Source organism: Miniopterus natalensis, chromosome 3 (assembly GCF_054644295.1).
Source record: "Miniopterus natalensis isolate mMinNat1 chromosome 3, mMinNat1.hap1, whole genome shotgun sequence".
NCBI classification, from domain to species: domain Eukaryota; kingdom Metazoa; phylum Chordata; class Mammalia; order Chiroptera; family Miniopteridae; genus Miniopterus; species Miniopterus natalensis.
In genome coordinates this window covers 61,725,697-61,745,322 of record NC_142083.1, presented here as the reverse complement: position 1 = coordinate 61,745,322, position 19,626 = coordinate 61,725,697, and the positions used below count along the sequence as shown (strand labels likewise).

At 50.7% G+C, this 19,626-nt stretch overlaps 1 protein-coding gene across 2 annotated transcripts in view; it reads left to right on the top strand.

Moving 5' to 3' along the window:
* The window catches only part of MCC (MCC regulator of Wnt signaling pathway), a 342,772-nt gene that overhangs the window by 306,968 nt on the left and 16,178 nt on the right, over positions 1 to 19,626 (top strand). For both annotated transcript variants that reach the window (XM_087815493.1, XM_087815494.1), the window contains 4 exons: positions 209 to 392; positions 11,047 to 11,281; positions 15,143 to 15,349; positions 17,826 to 17,926. In XM_087815493.1, coding sequence (XP_087671619.1) covers positions 209 to 392; positions 11,047 to 11,281; positions 15,143 to 15,349; positions 17,826 to 17,926 — 727 coding nt within the window. The remainder of the gene's footprint in view (positions 1 to 208; positions 393 to 11,046; positions 11,282 to 15,142; positions 15,350 to 17,825; positions 17,927 to 19,626) is intronic.

Sequence of the window (19,626 nt, the reverse complement as noted above, 5' to 3'; positions counted from 1 at the left end):
AGACCTCAGAGATCACGGTGGCCACCCCTTCATTTGTTGATGTGGACAGTGGGGCCCAGAGCAGAGGAGATGCTTCCTCAGTCCAGCTCCTGGGTGACGGATTCCTCCCTCCGTCCTCCCCCGCCCGCGTGTCTGAGGGCTGATTCTCCAGACTTGCTCCCCGGCTTGTACCGAGGCCTGTGCTGACTAACCCGTTGGCTTCCCTCAGGAGACCAGTCGGGGGATGAGAGCATCACGCAGATGCTCAAGCGCGCTCACGACTGCCGGAAGACGGCGGAGAACGCGGCCAAGGCCCTGCTCATGAAGCTGGACGGCAGCTGCGGGGGCGCCTTCGCCGTGGCCGGCTGCAGCGTGCAGCCCTGGGAGAGCCTGTCCTCCAACAGCCACACCAGGTAACGCTCGGCCCGTTGGCTGTGAGCCGAACACGTGTCCGCGTGCCGTCTGCTGCCGGGCCCGCGGCCCTCGGGGACTGTGCGGCTCGGGGAGGGCAGCATTCCCCCCTGGCCTCAGCCTGCTCCGGCCACGGAGGAGGCGGAGAACCGGACTGGGCGAGCCGGAAGGGGCTCGGCGAGCGTGGAAACTGCACCTGGAGAGCAGGGGGACTCGTTCAAAACAGTGACGGGGTGGAGCCCGCACCTGCCTTCCTGTCGGGGCTTTCCCCCGCTTTGCTTCTGTTCGCCATTTCTTTATAGTTCTCGATTTCCTAGATGCATTTGGGGTAGCTGTTGGCTGCAAACGGTCCCTAATCGACCGAGGCCCCGACCACCGCGTCCTGTTTCCAGGCTCCCTCCTCTCCCTTCCTCTTGTGCCCCTGTCCCGTGGGAGCTCTTCTGGGGCAGTGGCGGCCTCTCGCTCCTCTCACCTCCTGTCTCGTGGAGTGATGCCATCCTCGTAGCATGTGCTTAGCAGATACTTGATCATGAACCTGAGTCCGCGTCTGTGAGTCTAGAAAACTGAAGTGAGTGCTTGAAAAAGATGGGGGGAAGCAGTGAAGACCTGCTAAGCATAATGTGCCGGAGCTTTGGGGTGCTTTTGGATGGGGGTGGGCGGACGGTGTCAGGGAAACTTTTGAATGAAACCTTTCCTAGTGATCTTCTCATTTCTTGCCACCGAAGCCCTGAAAACACAAACGCCTTCCCTTTATATACCAGTTTTCAGTCTAGGAAGTACTTTGTTAGCGATTCTTATGTGGTAACCAAATCTTAAAAGACAGGAAGGGTAACTTACCCCCATTTTCACAGGTGAGAAAGCCTTAGCTTAGAGACGTGTGAGTGACTTGCCCAAATAAGGTCGCATGGCTGGTAGACAAGAGGGAAATCAAGACTCAAACCAGGACTGCAGCACCGAGCATGTTGTTGTTCTCACTGTACCAGATTGGATCGCATGGCATGAAAACACAGTGTCTACTTGCAGATCGAGTGACCCGAACCACATGAGGCTAGATTGACTCTTGAGCTAAAGGAGAAATACTGATGTTTCCTTGGTGCCTGAAAAGAATTTAATGTTTCCACCTCTCTTTCCCACTGGCAGGACACAGCCATCTGCCCGAGTGTATCCATTTACCTGTCCTAGACCTGGTGCCTCAGGAAACGGGACATTCCTCCCCGTAAGGCACTTGGCCAGGTGCCCACAAACACAAGGGACTTATTTTCTCTCCCCTCCACCAACAGTTGTCTTATTCAGCGAAGCACAGATTATAATTTATATTTTTCTAAAAACCAGATTCTTCTGTCTGAACGCAGAAAGCAGATGCTCTTCTTAATGACTTTTCCAGATGGGTCTAATCTATAATTTCCATGTTCATTTAGAATAGAATGTAGTTCTCGTTTCGTCAGTGATCTTGTTCTGTTAAATTAGTGAGCCTAAGAATTGGCTTGGCAGGAAATGTGTGCTATTTCAGTGGCTTATAAAGTGAATGTTAAACAGATTTTTGCTCACACCTCCCCACCCCAAATATAATTTCATTGTTTTAATCCAAATCGGAGACAGATTTGAAGTCAGTCAGGAGTGGGAACTCTCACCACTCATTTAGTGGAAATTCTGGTTTGGAATATTTGTTAGAAATACTTTAACATGTAGATGAGCCTTGATTTTTGAGGCAGTTTTTATAGAAATACTTAATTTTAGGTAATACACTTCTGTAGGTTGAGATCGATTCAGCACCCAGTCTCTATTTTCAAGGATCACCTCACTGAAGACTGGCCCTTGAACTCATTTCTGTCTCCAGTGGGTCCTCCCATCGAAGTACAGAGGACTTCAGCTCAGACTTCACTCGGTTCTCCTTAAAAGTTCACTTTCACATCCCACCTAAATCAGAGCAGCTCAGAGTAGATGCAAAAGAATCACACACTGGGCTTTCATGTGCACCCTGCATGCTTAGGTCAGGACACAACTGAACTACCTTATGCTGAACAGGGGCTCAGACACCACAACCCTTTCCATAGCTATAGTAATTCATTTTGTTTGTAGATCTTTCCATTCCAGTTTAGACATCCTCCCGTGTCAGGTTTATGGAATGAAGAAAGAAAAGGAGTTACCTGAGTTGGGGCTTTATGTGGCTCCATAAATCCCCTTTCCCCTCTCTGTAACCCACTGGCATAGAGAATTCTAATCAGAGTCTCGGTCGGCTGTTCCCCCAGGTCTCAGGAAAGAAATGTTGAGCAAGGGGCCTCCCTAGGCCTTTCTGGCAGCACTCAGACAGCTGCTGATGACAAGAGGGTCATGGTTTTGGAAAGGAGCAGAAGAGTAGTGACCAGCAAGGAGACTAAAAAGTGGTAGCTAGCCTATCAGTTAACTGTTGGCAGGAGCCCAGGGACACTGCTATTTCACTCTTGGAAAATATAGCCATGGCCTCATCCAGAAGTGTAATTATCCTAATGGACAGAGTAACTAGGTAATGTTGATGGCCTGAAGAGCTTTATCAACATGATCACAGCAGAGAGACAAATGGGCTAAATTGTTGGAAAAAGGAATTCTTTAACCCACCCTTTTTGTGAAGCATCACCATTTCAGGTCATTTGGTGGAAGCACAGTCGTTGATCTCAATCTACAAGAGGACGTGTGGCTAAGACAGAATCAGCCTCAGCGAGCCTGCCCTCTCCGACACTAGAATTGAGTCCCTTTTATCCCCCCGTCAGGTGGGGACCATGGTGAGCCATGTGAGAATGGGGATCACAGCCTATGGGGAGCCCTGGGCACCTCCACCTGGCTGACCATTCACACTGGGCGTGTCCCGGAATTGGGATGAAAGGCAGTGGAGCTTGGGATGCCCAGGCCTCACCCTCTAAGCTCATCTTGATTAAAATGACATTTCATTGGAGAAGAAAGGTTGGGGATACTGGAATCATGCCCATTGAAGGGATGGAAGGGATTAAAACAGCTATGCAGTCAGACGGGCCTGTGCCACCATCAGCAAGCTTCAGGGAGTAAGAGTCGGACCAGATCTGGCCGTTGTCATCGTCATCTTTACTTGTCTCTGAAAACACAGGTACTTTCCCCATCCAAGTCTCAGAAGAATTCATGGGAAATCTCGGGATTAATGCTTAGAAGTGTCAGTAAATTCTGAAGTCCAGCTCAGATTCATTCCCCAACGTGGTGCGCAGGCCTCTGCCCAGACACCCTCATCACTTACCTTTTAGGTTTTATGAAAACTAGGTAGAGACGTGAATTGCTTTTTTTCTTTAAGACCTAACTTCCTGATTTCAAAAGAATTAAGTGCTCATTGTAAAAATAAATAATTAAAACCAAGCATTACATAAAACTCCCCCTGCTAGGACCCTCACTGGAAAGGACACTGTGAACAGTTTGGGGTATATTTCCACAGACTGAACTGTACTTTTTTTTTTTTTTTTTTTTTTTTATCCATTAAGACCCTTGGTTGCCAGTGACAGGACTCAAATAGCTTGAACAAAAGGGGGTCTTGCTGGAAGGATATCGGGTCTCCCTCACAGCAGCTGCATCCCCAGCTGAGGGCAGAGGGCTCTAATGAACCTGAGCAGCAGCAGAAAGGCCCTGAGCACAGCCAGACAGCCCACATCCAGCCTGCGGGGCCCCTGCACTCGCTGTCATCTCCCCCACTGCCGGCAGGCACCCCAAAGGACCGAAAGCCAGCACACCGCCTACATTTGTACATGAGGCTGACTGGCTTCACCGGTGTCAAGTGAGAAAATCCTGGGAAGGGACCTTTCACCCAGCTGGCCTTATGTGCCTACCCGTCACCTGTGGTCACTGTTGTTCCCCAGGAGACACATGGATGGAGGAGAGAAGGGGTGCACTCGGCAGACCAAAACATGGCATCTTTAAAAACATGACCTAATTTCCACCTGATGAGGATCCTAGTACATGGACTCTCTCGAATCTTGCTTTTCTCCCCACTTCGCATTATATTTTTAGACATCGTTCCATGTGCCCCTCTTTTTAGCAGCTGCAGTTTTCCTTTGGATGGCAATCCGCCGTTTAGTTAAACAGCCTTCTCTCGGTGAACGTTCGTATCCAGTTTTCACTGTTGGAGCACTGCACTTGTCCTTCTACCTGCCCCTCTAGTGCAGTTTCTGTGGGACCAGCTCTAAGAAGTAGAAGGTGCTGGCTCAAGAATGACTGACGTTTCAAATGTCAGTGGCCCTCTCTGCGTGATCAGTTACCCCAGCAGCGCCTGAGAGGGCCTGAGCCTCCACACCCTGGCTAAAACTGGGTCCTACACGTGTTTTCAGTTTGGCTAATCTGTAGGCAAAACAATATCCTTAATAGTTTAATTTGTATCTCTTAATTATTAGTGATGCTGAAAATCATTTCTAATGTTTCATTTCCTAATGCAGGGACATTGTTGGCAACAGTGTAGCTGTCAGGCCACAGGGTGTCTCTCCTGGTGTGTTACCAGGGGCTGAATCGGGAGTAGGGTCTTTATTTTACAGATACCTGGTTTCCAACACCATTATAACAGCATCTTTAAAAACGGCTGCAGAAATAGAGACTCTGTCCCTTCAGTGTCTCAGTTTCTCATTTCAATTTCCACTGTCAGCTAAGTCCTTCAAACCTGCCTAGCACCAGGCAGTTTTTGAGGACTTTGGTTAACTGGCAGCAGATTTTCCCACACCTGTAGTTTGTTCCATAATTTTCTCTCATTTAATCTGCACTTCTCTTCCTAGAGAATTCTGATAACCATTCAAGAGCATTACGGACCTAAGAAGTTTGGCTTTTAGTCCTTTGTGGCAAAGAGAATTGGGACGGGGGGTGGGGCGGTGGAACAAGAGTCACTCCCAGCACAGCACTAAAAGATACAGGCAGTTGACAATGTCCAACCTTCTGCTCTGAGGACTGGAGCCACTTAGGAGTGGCTGACCCGGCCAGTGTCACCTGGGCCAGCTCCCTCCACCAAATACATTTAAGTGTTCAGCAGAACAGAAGGCCAGACTTGTGGCACTTTTCTTCTGAAAACAAGCTGCTCCTTGGTACGATGAGATCGCACCTAGGGCCAGGTAAAATGATAAAACTTGAGGAAAAATCCATCTCTGGTTTTCAAGGCAAAGGAAACACCCTTCTGCCTTTTTGCCAAGACAAGACAAGGAAGCTCAAGAAAGATAGATTTTTCTTCTAAAAGCAGGATAGGGAGTTGTCTTGAAGGGACATGGTGGAGAGGGACAGAGAGAGGATAATTGAAATCATCGGCGTCTCTAATCTACCTGCGTTCAGGGCAGGCAGAGGCGTGGGGTGTCCCAGGCCTGGCCATCGCAGGCTCCCCAACTGCAGGCTGCCTGGGTGCAGTGCCAAAGATCCGCCTGCAGCTAACGGACACAGAGCAGAGCCAGCATGAGAGGGGCTCAAGCAGAGCATCGTGAAAAGGACACCCCCATGTGACCTGGCCCAGCTTCTGCAAAAACCAGAGCAAAACACAAAAATGTGCAGCTCCCCCATCCTGGGGCGCGCGGGTTTTCTTCATCTGCGGCCCTTTCCGCAGTCCCTCTCAGAGAACACGTCCCGCCTCCCACCCTGCAAAGTTATTTATTCACTCTTGACAACTGAGATCATCCAGCATTCCAAGCGGGAGAGTTAATGGATGACTTAACCCTCGCCCAGCGCCGGCAGCAAGCCCTCGGGAGACCGCAGCGCCTTTGTCTGCAGGAGGCCAGAGAGAGGGGCAGTGGCTTCCCCTCCTACCGTCCTCATATTCCGCAGTGGAACGTTAAGGGCACAAAGCAGAATTGCAATTAACCTCGCCTGATCTGCTCCCCACTGGTGTCCTGGAAGGGAGAGGGGAGCCAGAGGGGTGCGGGGCTGTGGTGCTTATCTCAGAATTAAACTTTCCCCTGGTAAAAGCGTTTTAAAGCTCTGAGCTTCTGACGGGGTAGGATCTGTGCAAGGAATTCTTGTTCTTTTCTCTCTTTCTTTCTTTCTGAAAACTACACCCTTAGCAGAGATGATGAAACAGAAGCCCTCCCCTCCTGGCTGGGGTCCAAGCCCTGGACCCTAGCAGGTTCCAGGATGCCCCAGAGCCCGCCAGCCTCTGCCCATCCACGCTCCTGTCTCCTGGATGGTCTAGGTGGTTTCTCAAATCAGGTCAACCACCTGCTGCTTTGCTTCTCCCTCATGTGGGTTTCCTGCATGACCCGGTAGGTGTCTGACACCCCTGGCAGGAGTTCCTCAGTCCAGTGTTGGGTGCTGAGGGGCCACTGGCACAGCTGTCCCTCCTTCCCCAGAGCAAGTGCTGTATCTGCCTGCTTCCGGGCCCACTGTCCCCTTTCCACAGCATGGCGACTTGGGGACTATAAGGATCCCACTTCACCACAGCCCAGAAAGCTGGGTGATTTACTCTGGGCCATAACAACCCTGGGTGTTGGTGGAGGAAGTTCATTTACTCAGGTCTGTCTGGTGTCAGAGATCTGCTCTTAATCACTGGCACCCAGCACATCAGCCCGAGAGCATAGTGGCCTCTCCTTAGAGAATCTGGGAGGGTCCCATTACCTCGCAAGCTACAGTGCAAGTGCCCACTTAACCTTTGGGGTAGACCAGTTGATCCTAAACCTGGCTGTGCCTTATGATCACTGGGGGAAAGGGGGGCATTAAAATGCAGTTTACTAGGCCCCCTTCAGAGTTCCCGATTCCTGTAGGTCTGGGACTGTGGATTTCTACCAAGGTCCCAGGTGACACTGCTGCGGCCAGGCCAGCGACTGCTCTCTGACTACCTCTGCGGTAGACTGGTCCTGCTAAATGGAAAATCTGCCAAAACATGTGTCCCTTCAGTCATGGCCTGCGGAATAATTAGAGAACTCTGGCTCCTAGTGCTCTTTGAGTTTTAGAAATTTCTTTAAGTGCAAGAAAACAAAGGATGCCTCCAGTGTAAATGTTGTGTGTCTTAAGTAGCCTGAAGAAAATATGACAAAAGTCATCTGGGTACCTGGTACATAGGTATTGGGTATTCTCCGTGTTCTTCTGTACATTCAACATTTTTCAAAGAGAGGAAGAGCTAGGGTTCTAGAGTGGACTTCTGGTCCCGAGTCCAGCTCCAGGGGAGAGGATTCCATCCCTGAGGCCACCTGCCAGCTCACTGGAAGGGAAGCCTCCGTACTCCCCAGCGCCACACTGCCCCCCGAGCGCCTCACACTCAGCCCTGTGGACTGCTTTGTCTGTCCCTCTGTCAGTGCTGACGATCTGTGGAGGTGTCCTACCTGAACGGCTGTGCCTACCACCGATCTGCTTGCCGGCGGGTCTTCACTGAAGGGCGCTGAGATGCTGAAGGGGGAACCCTGCTTTTCTCCTGTGAGGGAGACCCTCTCATAGGGCAGCCGCCATCCGCAGATGCCCTGCGGGCTCCCCTGTGCCTTCTGCTAGGGATGCTGCTTCATTTCTTTATGAAATTGCGCCCACTAAAGGGTGTCACTAGACGTGTCCAACAAGAGGGTGTCACTTCTCCCTCATTCTTTTTAAATACAGCCTGAGGAAACATAGCAGTGACTATTAACTTTAATCCCCCTTCCTGCCTTCCCAGCTTTGCCAGCTCCCCCCAAGATTGTTGCAATAGCCCCTGGTCTCCTTGCCTCAGAGCATCTCTTGGCACAGCAGCCAGAGGGGTCCTACTAAAATGTAAGACGGATACTGTGAGAGGAAAAGACGCAAACAACCCTTATAAAACCCTGCGTGACCTGGCACCTTCCCCTCGCACACACCCTCCTCTCTGATCCAGTCTCCTCCTCCCTCTTCCTTTGCTGATCTGATTCAGCCACCATCTCATTCTTGCTGCCTCGGGGCCTTTGCACTTGCCAAGTCCCCTGCCTGGATACTTTTCCTCCAAATATCCACATAGCTCCCTTTCTTACCTCCTTTAAGGTCTACTCAGCGTAATTTTATCATGCTGGCCTTCCCTACAACTCTGTTTTGAAGAATAGTCCACCCCCTCTGCATTCCCTATAACTGCTTCGTTTTTCTCCATGGTCCGTCTCACTGTCTGATGTACTATATATTTTACTTGCTTGTCTTCCCCAATAGAATATGATGAGTTCCACTAGGGCAGAGGTTTTTCTAGGGCCTAGAAGAGTGCCCTATAGTAGGTACTCCAGTATTTCTTACATAAATTAGTGATAGCTACATTTATTGAGTGCTTACTATGTGCTGGGCACTATTGCCACATTTAATTCTCACCACAACCTTATGATACATGTAGTGCTGTTGCCTTCATTTTATAGGTGAGGAAATAGGCATAGAGAGGCTGAGTCGTGTTCCCTCTACAGCTACAAAGCGTGAAAGGTGCTGGGGTCCCAGGTAAAGGTAGTAACTCTGTATTAGGTTCTGCAGAGAAATGGAACCAATAAGGATGTGCGGTGTGTGTGTATGTGTGGGGTGAGGGGGGGGGAGTGATTGATTTTAAGGGATTGGCTCATGTGATTATGGGGCTGACAAGTCCTAAATCTGCAGGGCAGACATGCAGGCTGGAGATCCAAGGAAGTGTTGGTGTTGCAGTCTTGAGTTTGGAGACTGGCTGGAAGCAGAATTTCTTCTTTCTTTGGAGATCTCAGTCTTTTCTCTTAAGAATTTCAACTAATTGGATGAGTCCACCCACATTAAGGAGGCTAATCTGCTTTACTCAAAGCTACTGATTTAAACGGTAACCACATCCAAACATGACCTTCACAGCAAAGTCTAAGGTACCTGGTCAAGCCTGGACCCCACAGCCTCGCCCAGCTGATGCGTGAAATTAACTGCCACAGCTCTGAAGAGGTGCTATGTGTCCGTCAGCTGATCCTGCTCCCTTCATCTCCAAGGTTGTCCTACCTGTCCAGGTGGGGTGAAGGGAGGGGGCAGCCCCAAAGAGTTTCTGGTGTTCGTGAGCTTCCTGTCCTGGTAGGAAAGAGTTCTCTGACTTGAAGACCATCCCAAGCCCTGAGATATTCTCTCTCTGACATACACTACCAGCTTGTGTGTGTCACATACAAGAGTGGAATGGCCCTGGGTCACAGCTAGGTTAGGGGGAGGTTACATCTACTGCGTCGGGGCCTTGTCACACCTATTCTGGTGTAGGTAGAGGAGGTTGGGCCTGGGCATCAGGGCAGCCAGCAGCCTGTGGATGTCACTTCTTGCTCCAGGCACAGCTTCTAGCAGTGGGACTCTTGGGAAGACAGGAGCTGTGGAATGAGAAGGCTGTGGCCTAAGTCCAGTCACACCAGTATCCAGCCTCTTGACCAGACAAGCCATTCAATGTCTCTGAGCCTGTTTCCAAATCTGTAATGACAGAGATGGCAATGCCAACCTGGCCGATTTTGAGAGTTCAGGGCGCCTCTGCTAGTTTTTCTACCATCCTTCCAAAACCAGTTCCATGAGGGCCATGGCAAGCATAGGCGGGTCCAGGATAGGTCCAGAGAAACTGCGGTAGGTCCATGCTGGCCTCAGATGCTCACAGACTGGCCAGGTGGAGAGGGCCCCATTCTGAGCCATTGGAACTGCCCACCTGCTGCTGGCAAAGACTAGAACCCTCTCGAGAGCCATAGCCTCAGTTTTCCTATAGCACCCACCTTTTCATGGCCTGGGTCCCACAGAAACCTTCTTGGGCTCAGCCTCAGGTCTGGCAGCCCCTGCCCGGTCACCATCCAGTGTGGGTGACCAAGAGCTCTGTGGACCCGTTGGGTCCCTGTGGTGGACATTCTACTTAGTCACAATTTGGGAGGAATGGCCGGGAGGCCTGGGAGCACCTGCGCTCCCCATGTGTGGCTGTATTACACCTACTATGGCTTTCAAGGTACAAAGCCTCCCCTTCACTCCCACTCCTTCCAGCTCTCACCCCGAGGGGACTGCTGTCAGCAGTCAGGGGCACGTGTATGTACACACACACACAATCTGTAGATCGTGCCATAGGCATTTTGTTTTTCAACTTGCTTTGTTCCCTGATCTTATCCATTTTTTAAGTCCTGTCTATATATACACCTATTTTTATAACTCACGTATGATTTTTTTATCCTATTTCCTCACTTAAACTATCTCCACCACTGTCATAATTACTACTCTAATGTCCACATAATTTCCCTTCCTTTGCTGTGTACTATAACCACTAAACCCTATATCCCATGAAACATCTTTGTATATGTGTATTTTGTTGCTTTTGTGGAATTATTTCCTTAGAATTCACTCCTAGGGCCCACACTGTTGTGTTAAAGGGTATAAATATTTCTGTTATTCTTTATATTTATGTCCTAAAAGGTGATATCAATTTACTATGCCATGAAGAATGCTTTTTAAAATATATATATATTTCTATTGATTTCAGAGAGAGGAAGGGAGAGGGAGAGAGAGAGAGAAACATCACTGATGAGAGCCATTGATCAGCTGCTTCCTGCACTCCCCCCAACTGGGGATCGAGCCCACAGCGCAGGCATGTGCCCTGACCTCCTGGTTCATAGGTCGTCGCTCAACCACTGAGCCATGCCAACCGGGCAAGAATGCTTTTTTTTTCCCTGGACTGCAATGTAAATATTGTTGGAGAGGTGAGGTATGGAGAACTGTGAGGAGAGAGGACCTGTTAACGATGACTTGGAAATGTGACGGCTTTTCTGTCTCTCTTCCCAGCACGACCAGCTCCACGGCCAGCAGCTGTGACACAGAGTTCACTAAAGAAGATGAGCAGAGGCTGAAGGACTACATCCAGCAGCTTAAGAACGACAGGGCCGCGGTGAAGCTGACCATGCTGGAGCTGGAGAGCATCCACATCGACCCGCTGAGCTACGACGTCAAGCCCCGGGGAGACAGCCAGCGGCTGGATCTCGAAAACGCGGTGCTGATGCAGGAGCTGATGGCCATGAAGGTATCCTGGCCTGGGGAGGGGGGAGCTGCTCGAGAACCCTGTTCCCATTTACTCGACTGTCATCAGGAGGAAAATAGGCCCCTGGAAACTGGTCAGCCAATGATGAGAGATCAGCCCCATTTCTGCTCAGTCGCCTCTCCCCAGAGGAGAGCCGGAGCCTCGCTGGTAGACAAGGACAGCTCCAGTATGTCAGGGGTCCCTTGGGCTGGACATGTCTTTGGTGCCATGTGGACTCTGCTCAGATCACCACGCCCTCAGTGAGGTTTGCTAGTGCTGTGCAGTTAGTGTTTCCTGATACGCTCCCGGGCAGCTCCCCACTGGCTGTGTCGTCAGCTCACATCTCTAGAGCAGGGGCTGCTTTCTTGGACGGATGATGCCTCCTATTGGGAAGTGGAAACGGACCAGGAGCATGGTCCCATCACCCTGCAGCCCACTCTCAGCAGACCTGTGGGAGTGATGGACACCCGCAGGGTCAGCTCCTGCGGGTCCTGGGCTTTGCTGCCAGGCCCACTGACGTGGGGAGTAGGGGCTCCCAAACCTGCTTTCCAAGCTCCCCCCTCCCATGTGCAAAGGCCTGATTTGCACAGCCTTGGATTTTTGCAGGGTCCCTGGCTCCCAGGAGTTGAGACCTGAGGGAGGGGCTCTCGGGCTGACGCCCAGTCACCATGAGTTTAAGAATCCAAGGAAGGTCGTCAGGTCAGGGTGGGTCTCAGTGGTGCTGAGTTAACAGTTTGTGATCGGTCTCTCCTATTGAGACCAGCACTGTCCTCAGAAGAAAGAGCAGGCCCACCTGTGGTCATTCCCCTTTTGTTGAGGGGAGAGGAGCTATGAGCAGTGGTCATCCCTGACACACTCGGGGTGACTTGCTCGGCACACACATCACTGCCTTCGGTGTGGCTCAGGCATGAGTCTCAGTTAAGCCTGGGAAGACTTCAGGCAGCAGCAGCAGATACAGGGATCAGCCCTGTGTTTCCAAGCTGGCTGACCTCGGTCCCACCCACTCCGCTCAGACCTGACTTCTGCTCCCTCTGGGGAGCCCCGTGCAGTGTTGTCTGGTTTCTCCTCTCATTGCCCAGGAGCCGAGCATTGGGTCCATAACCCCAGTACCTTTTTCACCTAATCAGGAGCCCTCTTTGCGGGCCTTTGCACCCTGTGGCATGAGCTGTGAGGCTGCCCTTCCATTGTTTATTCCAAACACCATGTTTCCTTTGACCAAAGACTAAGGATTCATTTAATAGGCCAATAGGTTGTGTGATAAATTCAGTGTTGTTCTGACCAGGAAAGATATGTTTTGGTGGAATAAAAGGCACTAATACTCCCTTTGCTATTTGAAAATGAAATCTGTACATCATAGAAATTTTCTAAAAGAGTAGAAATTATAAAAAGCTTAGAGAGAAATAACTCATCATATTCTGGCTCCTCTCCTCGGTTCCCTTCCTTCGATGTTTTGAAGGCTAAACATCAGGTCATCTCCTCTCCCTTTGTGTCCCCAGCAGTGTGTCCAAGGGCCTGTGCTCACCACACAAACACGGAGCAGAGGACTACGCTGCATTTCCCATGTCGTACCTGACTCTCACTGCTGAGAAGTTTTTTGGGGGTTTTTACTTCTTGTATATGATCTTTTGTAAACACCTTTTCATTTCCAGGGGTTGGCTTGGTTCCTTTTCAGATCCACTCCTCTTTTTTAAATATCCTCTCCTTCCTTACAGCTCCTCTTCCCTTTTCTCTCTGAGTATTTTGTAGTTTTTCACTGGTTCCTTCTGGTTCTCATAAATGCTGGTTGTGCCTCAGCCTGATTCATTTGTTTCCTCTCAGTGTTTGGGGGAGATCCTTTGTACCACCAGCCCGCCTTCGGTGAGGCCGTGTCTTCCGTGGGCCCTCTGGGTCCTGGGTGGCAGGTATCCTGCGTGGTGGTTCTGCGCTTAGATCTGTCGGGGCCCGTGGGTTTGAGAGGTTTAGGATTAATGTCTGTTGCATTTTTGGCTTAGGATCCCTGTTCCATGTCCACCTGGCACAGTTCGTGGTTCTGATTCCTCAAGAGGCTTTTCTTTCTCCTTCAGCCCAGAGCCAGAGCGATGACAAGTTTCCCTGCCCTGTCTCTAGAGAGGAAACCTCCTAGGCTTATTCTAGGCGGCACTCAGAGCCCTGGCTCGTGTCAGGTCTCAGCTCTGGCTCCCTGCCCTGCTCTTGCGTAGGTGCTAAAAGTCCAGGTTCCTGGGGCCTCCGTCTGAGGCCTGAGCCTCTGTTGGCCAGCACTGCGGCCGCCTCACCTTTCCCCTCCGGCGGCCGTTTCCTCTTTGATTCCTGGCATCCATCTCTCCTTCTTTCCAGCTTACATTTAAATATTTGTTCTGGATATGACTGTCCACATTAACTCAGTGTGCAGAGTTTCCAGAACCTTCAGAATCCTGCTGATTTTGGCAAAAGATTACAAGGGCTCAGTGTGTATGGAAACCCTTCATTCTGGTTTTATGTCACTTAGACGTAAAATCTTTAGAAAAGGTTTGGCATCTTCTTTTGGGTAGTCACTGAGCACATTGCCTTGTCCGTGCCTGATGCCCCTCAGCCCTGAGTATTTACAAGCCTTAGTGGGTGCCCTCTAAGTTTTCCCCTTGGGGCTGGTGTATCCAGGGTAGCACACCAGCCCTGTGGCCTGTCACCTCAGATAAGGGTGACTCCAGGGATGACTAAAGTTGGTGACCTTGGCGAATCCCTCTCAAGGCAGTGACTCAGCGTTATGAAGACTCCCCTTAAGTAAGATCATGGAGATGGCGGGGAGACTGCTCTGGTGGTCACGTGGTGCTGGGCTCACCCTCCAGCAGAAGTGATAGGACGAGAGTCACACATGGGCTCACCTTAAAGGGTGCGGGGGTGGGGGGGTGCGCAGGGAGCTATAGCTTAGTGGCTAAGAGCCTGGGCCCGAGCCAGGTGGCCTGATTCAAACTCTGCCTCCACAGTTCACCCAGTAATTGTGAGCAGGTGGGCTTCCCTCTGTGTGCCTCATTTTTCCATCCATAAATGGAGGTATTCATAATACCTACCCCAGGTCGGGAAGATTAAATGACTTACTCTGTGCAAGCGTCTAGAACAGTGTTGCGTGCTCACTGAACGCCGATGGTTGTCACTGGTACCTGGCTCCTGGCCCTGGCCCAGCACTGTTCCATTTTGGAGTCTCATTTATTCTTCACAAAAATCTCTAGTCTGGCTTCTCTAAGACACTCGGAGAAGTTACTCATCAATAAGTCACCTGTACAGGACTCTGTTTCTGTTTATTTCATTTGGGTCCCTAAAGTCAAGGAGAGCAGGGGAGCGATATCATTGCTGTGGACGTTCCCTTCCTGTCTGACTCAGGTGCTGGGCACCAAGGTTGCCATCAGGGGTGATTAAATGTGTGGATCGGTGCCATGGAAAATGGAAAAGGAAATGGGAACTGGAAGGGACCTCGTCGGTCCCAGCCTTGTGTGGGCGACCCTCCTTTATAAACTCTAAGACACGTGAAGCTCAGCCTCCGCAGACTGGAAAATTGGTTTCCAGCAATGCAGCTGTGCCCTTCGCAGGGCGGGGAGATTCCAGGTGTTAGAAGTTTCCCCTTACAGTGAACCAGAATCCACTTGCCTGTATCTTCTGCACATTAATCTCAGTTCTGGTCCATAGAGCGACACAGTGCAGGGTTTGTCTACAGGTCAGTGCTTCACATGCGTGGAGACAGCTGTCACGTCTCCTCCTGTCGTCCTGTCCCCAGCTGCAAGGGGATAACTCTCCCGAAGGCTCGTGGTTACAGCCACAGGCCCCTTCTCACCCACCTGCCTTCCGCTGCCCAGTCGGCTCAACTTGAGTGCCTCATGTGCTCTGTCTCCACAGGAGGAGATGGCCGAGCTGAAGGCCCAGCTCTACCTACTGGAGAAAGAGAAGAAGGCCCTGGAGCTGAAGCTGAGCACCCGGGAGGCCCAGGAGCAGGCCTACCTGGTGCACATCGAGCACCTGAAGTCCGAGGTGGAGGAGCACAAGGAGCAGCGCATGCGGTCTCTGAGCTCCACCAGCAGTGGCGGCAAAGACAAGTCTGGCAAGGTAGGGCCAGGGGGCTCGGGGACCCCCAGGCTCGGGCCTCATTCCTGCCCAGTTCCCACCACTCGCTTCCCTGTGCCTTCCTTCCCTTATTTGCATAGGAACTGCAAGCCATTCTAATTACCTAATAAATGCTAGCTTCTCACCCCAGTTTGTTTCAGGCCCAAGACATATATATGGGCATATGCCGACCTGCTGGTCTAATGAGCGGCTTCTCACCGCCCAAATGCAGGGTTGTCTCCAGGAGAGTTGTGCACCTGGGAAAGAAGCCACTTGCTGATGCCACGTGGCAGCGAACCGTCACTTCCTAAGTAGCTAAGAACTTTGAGGCATGCCTCACAAAGAGCCACAGCTGCACTTTGCCCACCTCTCGCCTACTAAGGAGCCCAGGGCATTCGGAATGTGGCAGCAGCTGGGCCAGCTCTCCCTACGCCCCAGATGTTCTCACTCAGCTATCTGTTCCTTTGATAAGTTGTGATTTGGTCCTGGAGAGGCACTGGGGGTAATTCCAGGTTTACACTCCAGTGGGGGGCACTGATGAACAAATAGTGGATCCTAACACAGTGACAAAATGTCCCGCATGCGAGGATCAGTTCCAAGTGTGATGGGAGGTGACAGGCCAGACACAGAATCCAGGTTTGGAGACTCGGGGCAGGTTTCCTGAGCTGAGGCCCAGTGGAAAGTGGGAGCCAGCCTGGTGAAGAGGGCAGGGGGAGGAAAAAAGTCCACTCAAGGCTGCTGGAGCCCCCGGGAGGGAAGAGGAACTGGCACATTGGCTGCAGGGGCCTGCTGGCTGTGCTCTCCCCAGGACAGGGAGGACTCGCTGAAGGGTTTGCCCCAGGGGGTGTGACACAGCTTGGGCTTTGGAAAGGTCACTGGGCGAGCGTACCATGAAACCCTCTGCCCATGAGGGCAGGCCTGCTCAATGCTGTTTCATAGGGTAGAACTAGGCTCAGGGATGGGTTTTCTGTTCCATGCCTACCCCTTAAAAATCTCTGCATAGCCTCTCGAGTTTATTAGCAGTCACCTGGGGACAGAGCCTGAGAGACAGAGCTCCAGTGTTCGTGTGTGTGCTCTCAGGGCGTGGTGGAAATGGGCTCACAAGGGTCCTGCCAGAAGGCCCATGAGCTGAGCATTTTCCCCTGGTTCTTGGTATTTATTTTGACTGAAGGAAGCAGTGTGTTTTGTGGAATGGCTTCAAAGTACATAAGTCTCTTTGACAGAAAAGGCCAGATGATTTTTTTTTTTTTTTAACATTAGAGTAAGGAGCTTTATAAAAGTATCTTGGGTTGTTCGGGTAATGAAATTAGAGTAAGCTGATTCTCTTGTCTTTCAAATATTGGAACCATTTACGATTTCAATGAAGTCTCCCTTCTGACTATTCATTTTCCTTATTTGTTGGTAGATGAAGCAGACTGTGCAGAGCCAGTTGGAGAACTGTAAGAGTCACAAAGTCAGTATTTTAGGGTTTTCAAGTCATACAGACTCTGCTGCACCTACGTGGCCACTGAGGAATTGTAGTGCGGGGTCAGAGACAATACAGGCACAAGGGGCCTGAGAGCATTCCAGTAACACTTTAGTTATGGACACTGAAATGTGAATTTCATACAGTTCCTACACGTCACAAAACATTCTTTCAATCTTTTTCCATGATTTTGAAAGTAGAAAATCAATTCTTAGCCTGTGGGCCTTATAAAACCAGCTGGCAGGACAGATCTGGGTCCTGAACATCCGCTCTTGCCCCGTAGGGTAGGGTCCTTGTTTTAAAACTTCCCTCCAGCCAACAAGCTGGAAACAAATCTCATCCAAGTTTCATTAGGCCTTTGCACTTCCTGTCTCTGCAGCAGATGTTTCCGAGCATGTTTCGTGAGAGGCATGGGGTAGGACAAAGCTGTCTCTGTCTTTAGGAGTCTTAAGAAATATTCACATCACATGGGATTTGATATACAAAAAGGGAGCCTGCTGGAATCTCCCGGAGTCCATGGGCTGGTGGGCGGGGGGTTGGGTCTGCAGGACAGCTAAACAGAGGAGGGAGGGTGGGCTGTGCAGAGGGGGGCGTGTTCAGATGACAGCTGTGCTGCTGAGGGCCCCCCGGGTGTGGTGGCATTTCCGTATCAGCGGGCTGAAGGAGACGCCGTGCCCTCCTGTCATCTGGACTGCCTAATTTCACACTCCTGTGTAGCTCTCATCCCATCACCATATAACTTTGTTTACATTCGCTAAACAAACATCTGCAACAGATCACAGGCTTTTTATTCTCGTGCCTTGGGTGTAGTAGGCGCTCAGTAAGTGTCTGTTGAGTAAATCAGACTTGGGGCAGTGTAACCTCTGTGCCTTAGGTTCTTCCTCAGTAGAGTGGGAATCATGATAGTATCGGCCTCACAGTGTCGTCATGACGATTAAGTGAGAGGCTGTGTGTGTGGCCACTTAGACCAGGGCCTGGCTTCAGGTCTAACCAGCACGCGTTTGCTGTTCTCAGGAGTGTGCTGACGCTGCCTCCCCGGCTCTGTCACTGGCTGAACTCAGGACCACGTACAGCGACAGCGAGCTGGCTGCAGAGTTCGCCAACGCCATCCGTCGGTAAGCACCCTTCTCGTGACCCTGACAAGGTTTTATTCTGGGAGCAACAGCTTTGCTCTGAGTCCTCTTGACCGTTCCTGCCAGCGCTCCTGGATCGTGACAGGCCTGCCCAGGAAGGAGGAGCTTCCGCGGTATCCCTTGTGGGGTTTGGCTCGTGTGTTGAGTTTTTATTTTGGTGATGAAACCTGTCACCTCTCTAATGATGGGTCCTACATTTGTCCCATCCTCGCTGGCCAGGCATGGAGCAGCCCTGCTGCCGCCAGACCTCTCCAGAGGGGGGTGATGGGAGAGTATACAGGTGGTCGTTTCACTTGCAAATAGAAAATGTCGTCTCTTTGCCTTTTTGTTGCATTGCTGCGTTGGCTGGATCCTTCAGGACAGTGCTCAGCGGTCAGTCAAAACGGGCATCTCCCCCTTGTTTCCAGCGTCAGTGCGGATGCTGCGTCAGCATCGCCACTCCTTCCGGTCGGAAGGCCTCTGTGTGGGTTCAGTTCTGGACATTTTCCCCTATTGTTTCAGTGTTTCTTCCTCTTTCCTCTCTCCTTCTGCAAGAAGCAGGCTGGTTCACCTGGCCCTGTCTTCTTGTGCTCACTCGCGGTACTTTCTTCGCACTCTGTCCTGGGAAGCACCAACCCCAGAAATGCAATGCAGTCCACATGTGTCACGTTAGGGTTTCTAGTAGCCAGATTTAAAAAGTCAAAAGAAACAGGTGAAATCCACAGAACATATTTTATATACCCGGGGTATCCAAAATATTATTTCAACATGTAATCAATATTTTTAAAGATATATTAATGAGATGATGATGATGATGATTTGTACCAAGTTTTCAAAATCTAGTACACATTTCACACGTACAGCGCATCGTGAATTCGAGCCAGCCCACATCTCGGGGCTCAGCAGCCCCGTGTCTGCGGCTGCCTACCAGGTAGTGCAGCTCTAAGGGATTCTTCAGCTCCGTCGTCCAACTCACTGATTTATTCTTCAGCTGTATCCACTGTGCTGTTTGGCTCCCAGGCTGAGTTTTTTATTTTGGTAGTGAGATCTGTCCTCTCTTTAGTGCTATGCTATCCTCCTGCTCTCTCTGAGGGTATTTCTTATACTGATTCTAAAATGTTACTTTGCTGTATTGACTGTTTCCTCACATCACATTCTTCTTAGAATTGAGTTTAGTGACTCTTTCTCGGCGTTGGCTCACAAGCTCACGGTCTCCTGGCCCATGGTCGCTCTTCAGGCGGCATCTCTGCCCCGAGCCTCCGGCCCCTCCTGTCCTGCTGCCAGCACCTCCGGCAGGAGCCCCTTGGAGGCCCCTTCTTTTCACAGCACTGTTCTTCTGTTTGTACTCTGCGTTGTGGTTTCCTTTTTTGGGAAGAATAAAAATCTGCCTTGCCTTTTCTGTGATTGCTGGTCATCTCTGAAATACAAAGAATACTCCTTGCTTTCTAACATGTTCAGGGATTTTTAAAAAACACATTTCCCATCCTTTCTGGGGTTTGGGTAAGAGGGGAGGCTACAACACACCCAGCCGAGCCTGTTTAGTTTACAGCGTGGCCTCCAGGCGGACGGCGGATGGAAGGTAGGCTGCCTCTGGGAACTTCATTACTTTCCTGACTCACTGTCACTGTCACTTTCTGTCTTTCCTTCCAACTTGTAAGAGCTCTGTTTTTACACAGCCAGTGCCACTGGCCATGTGGTTAAGT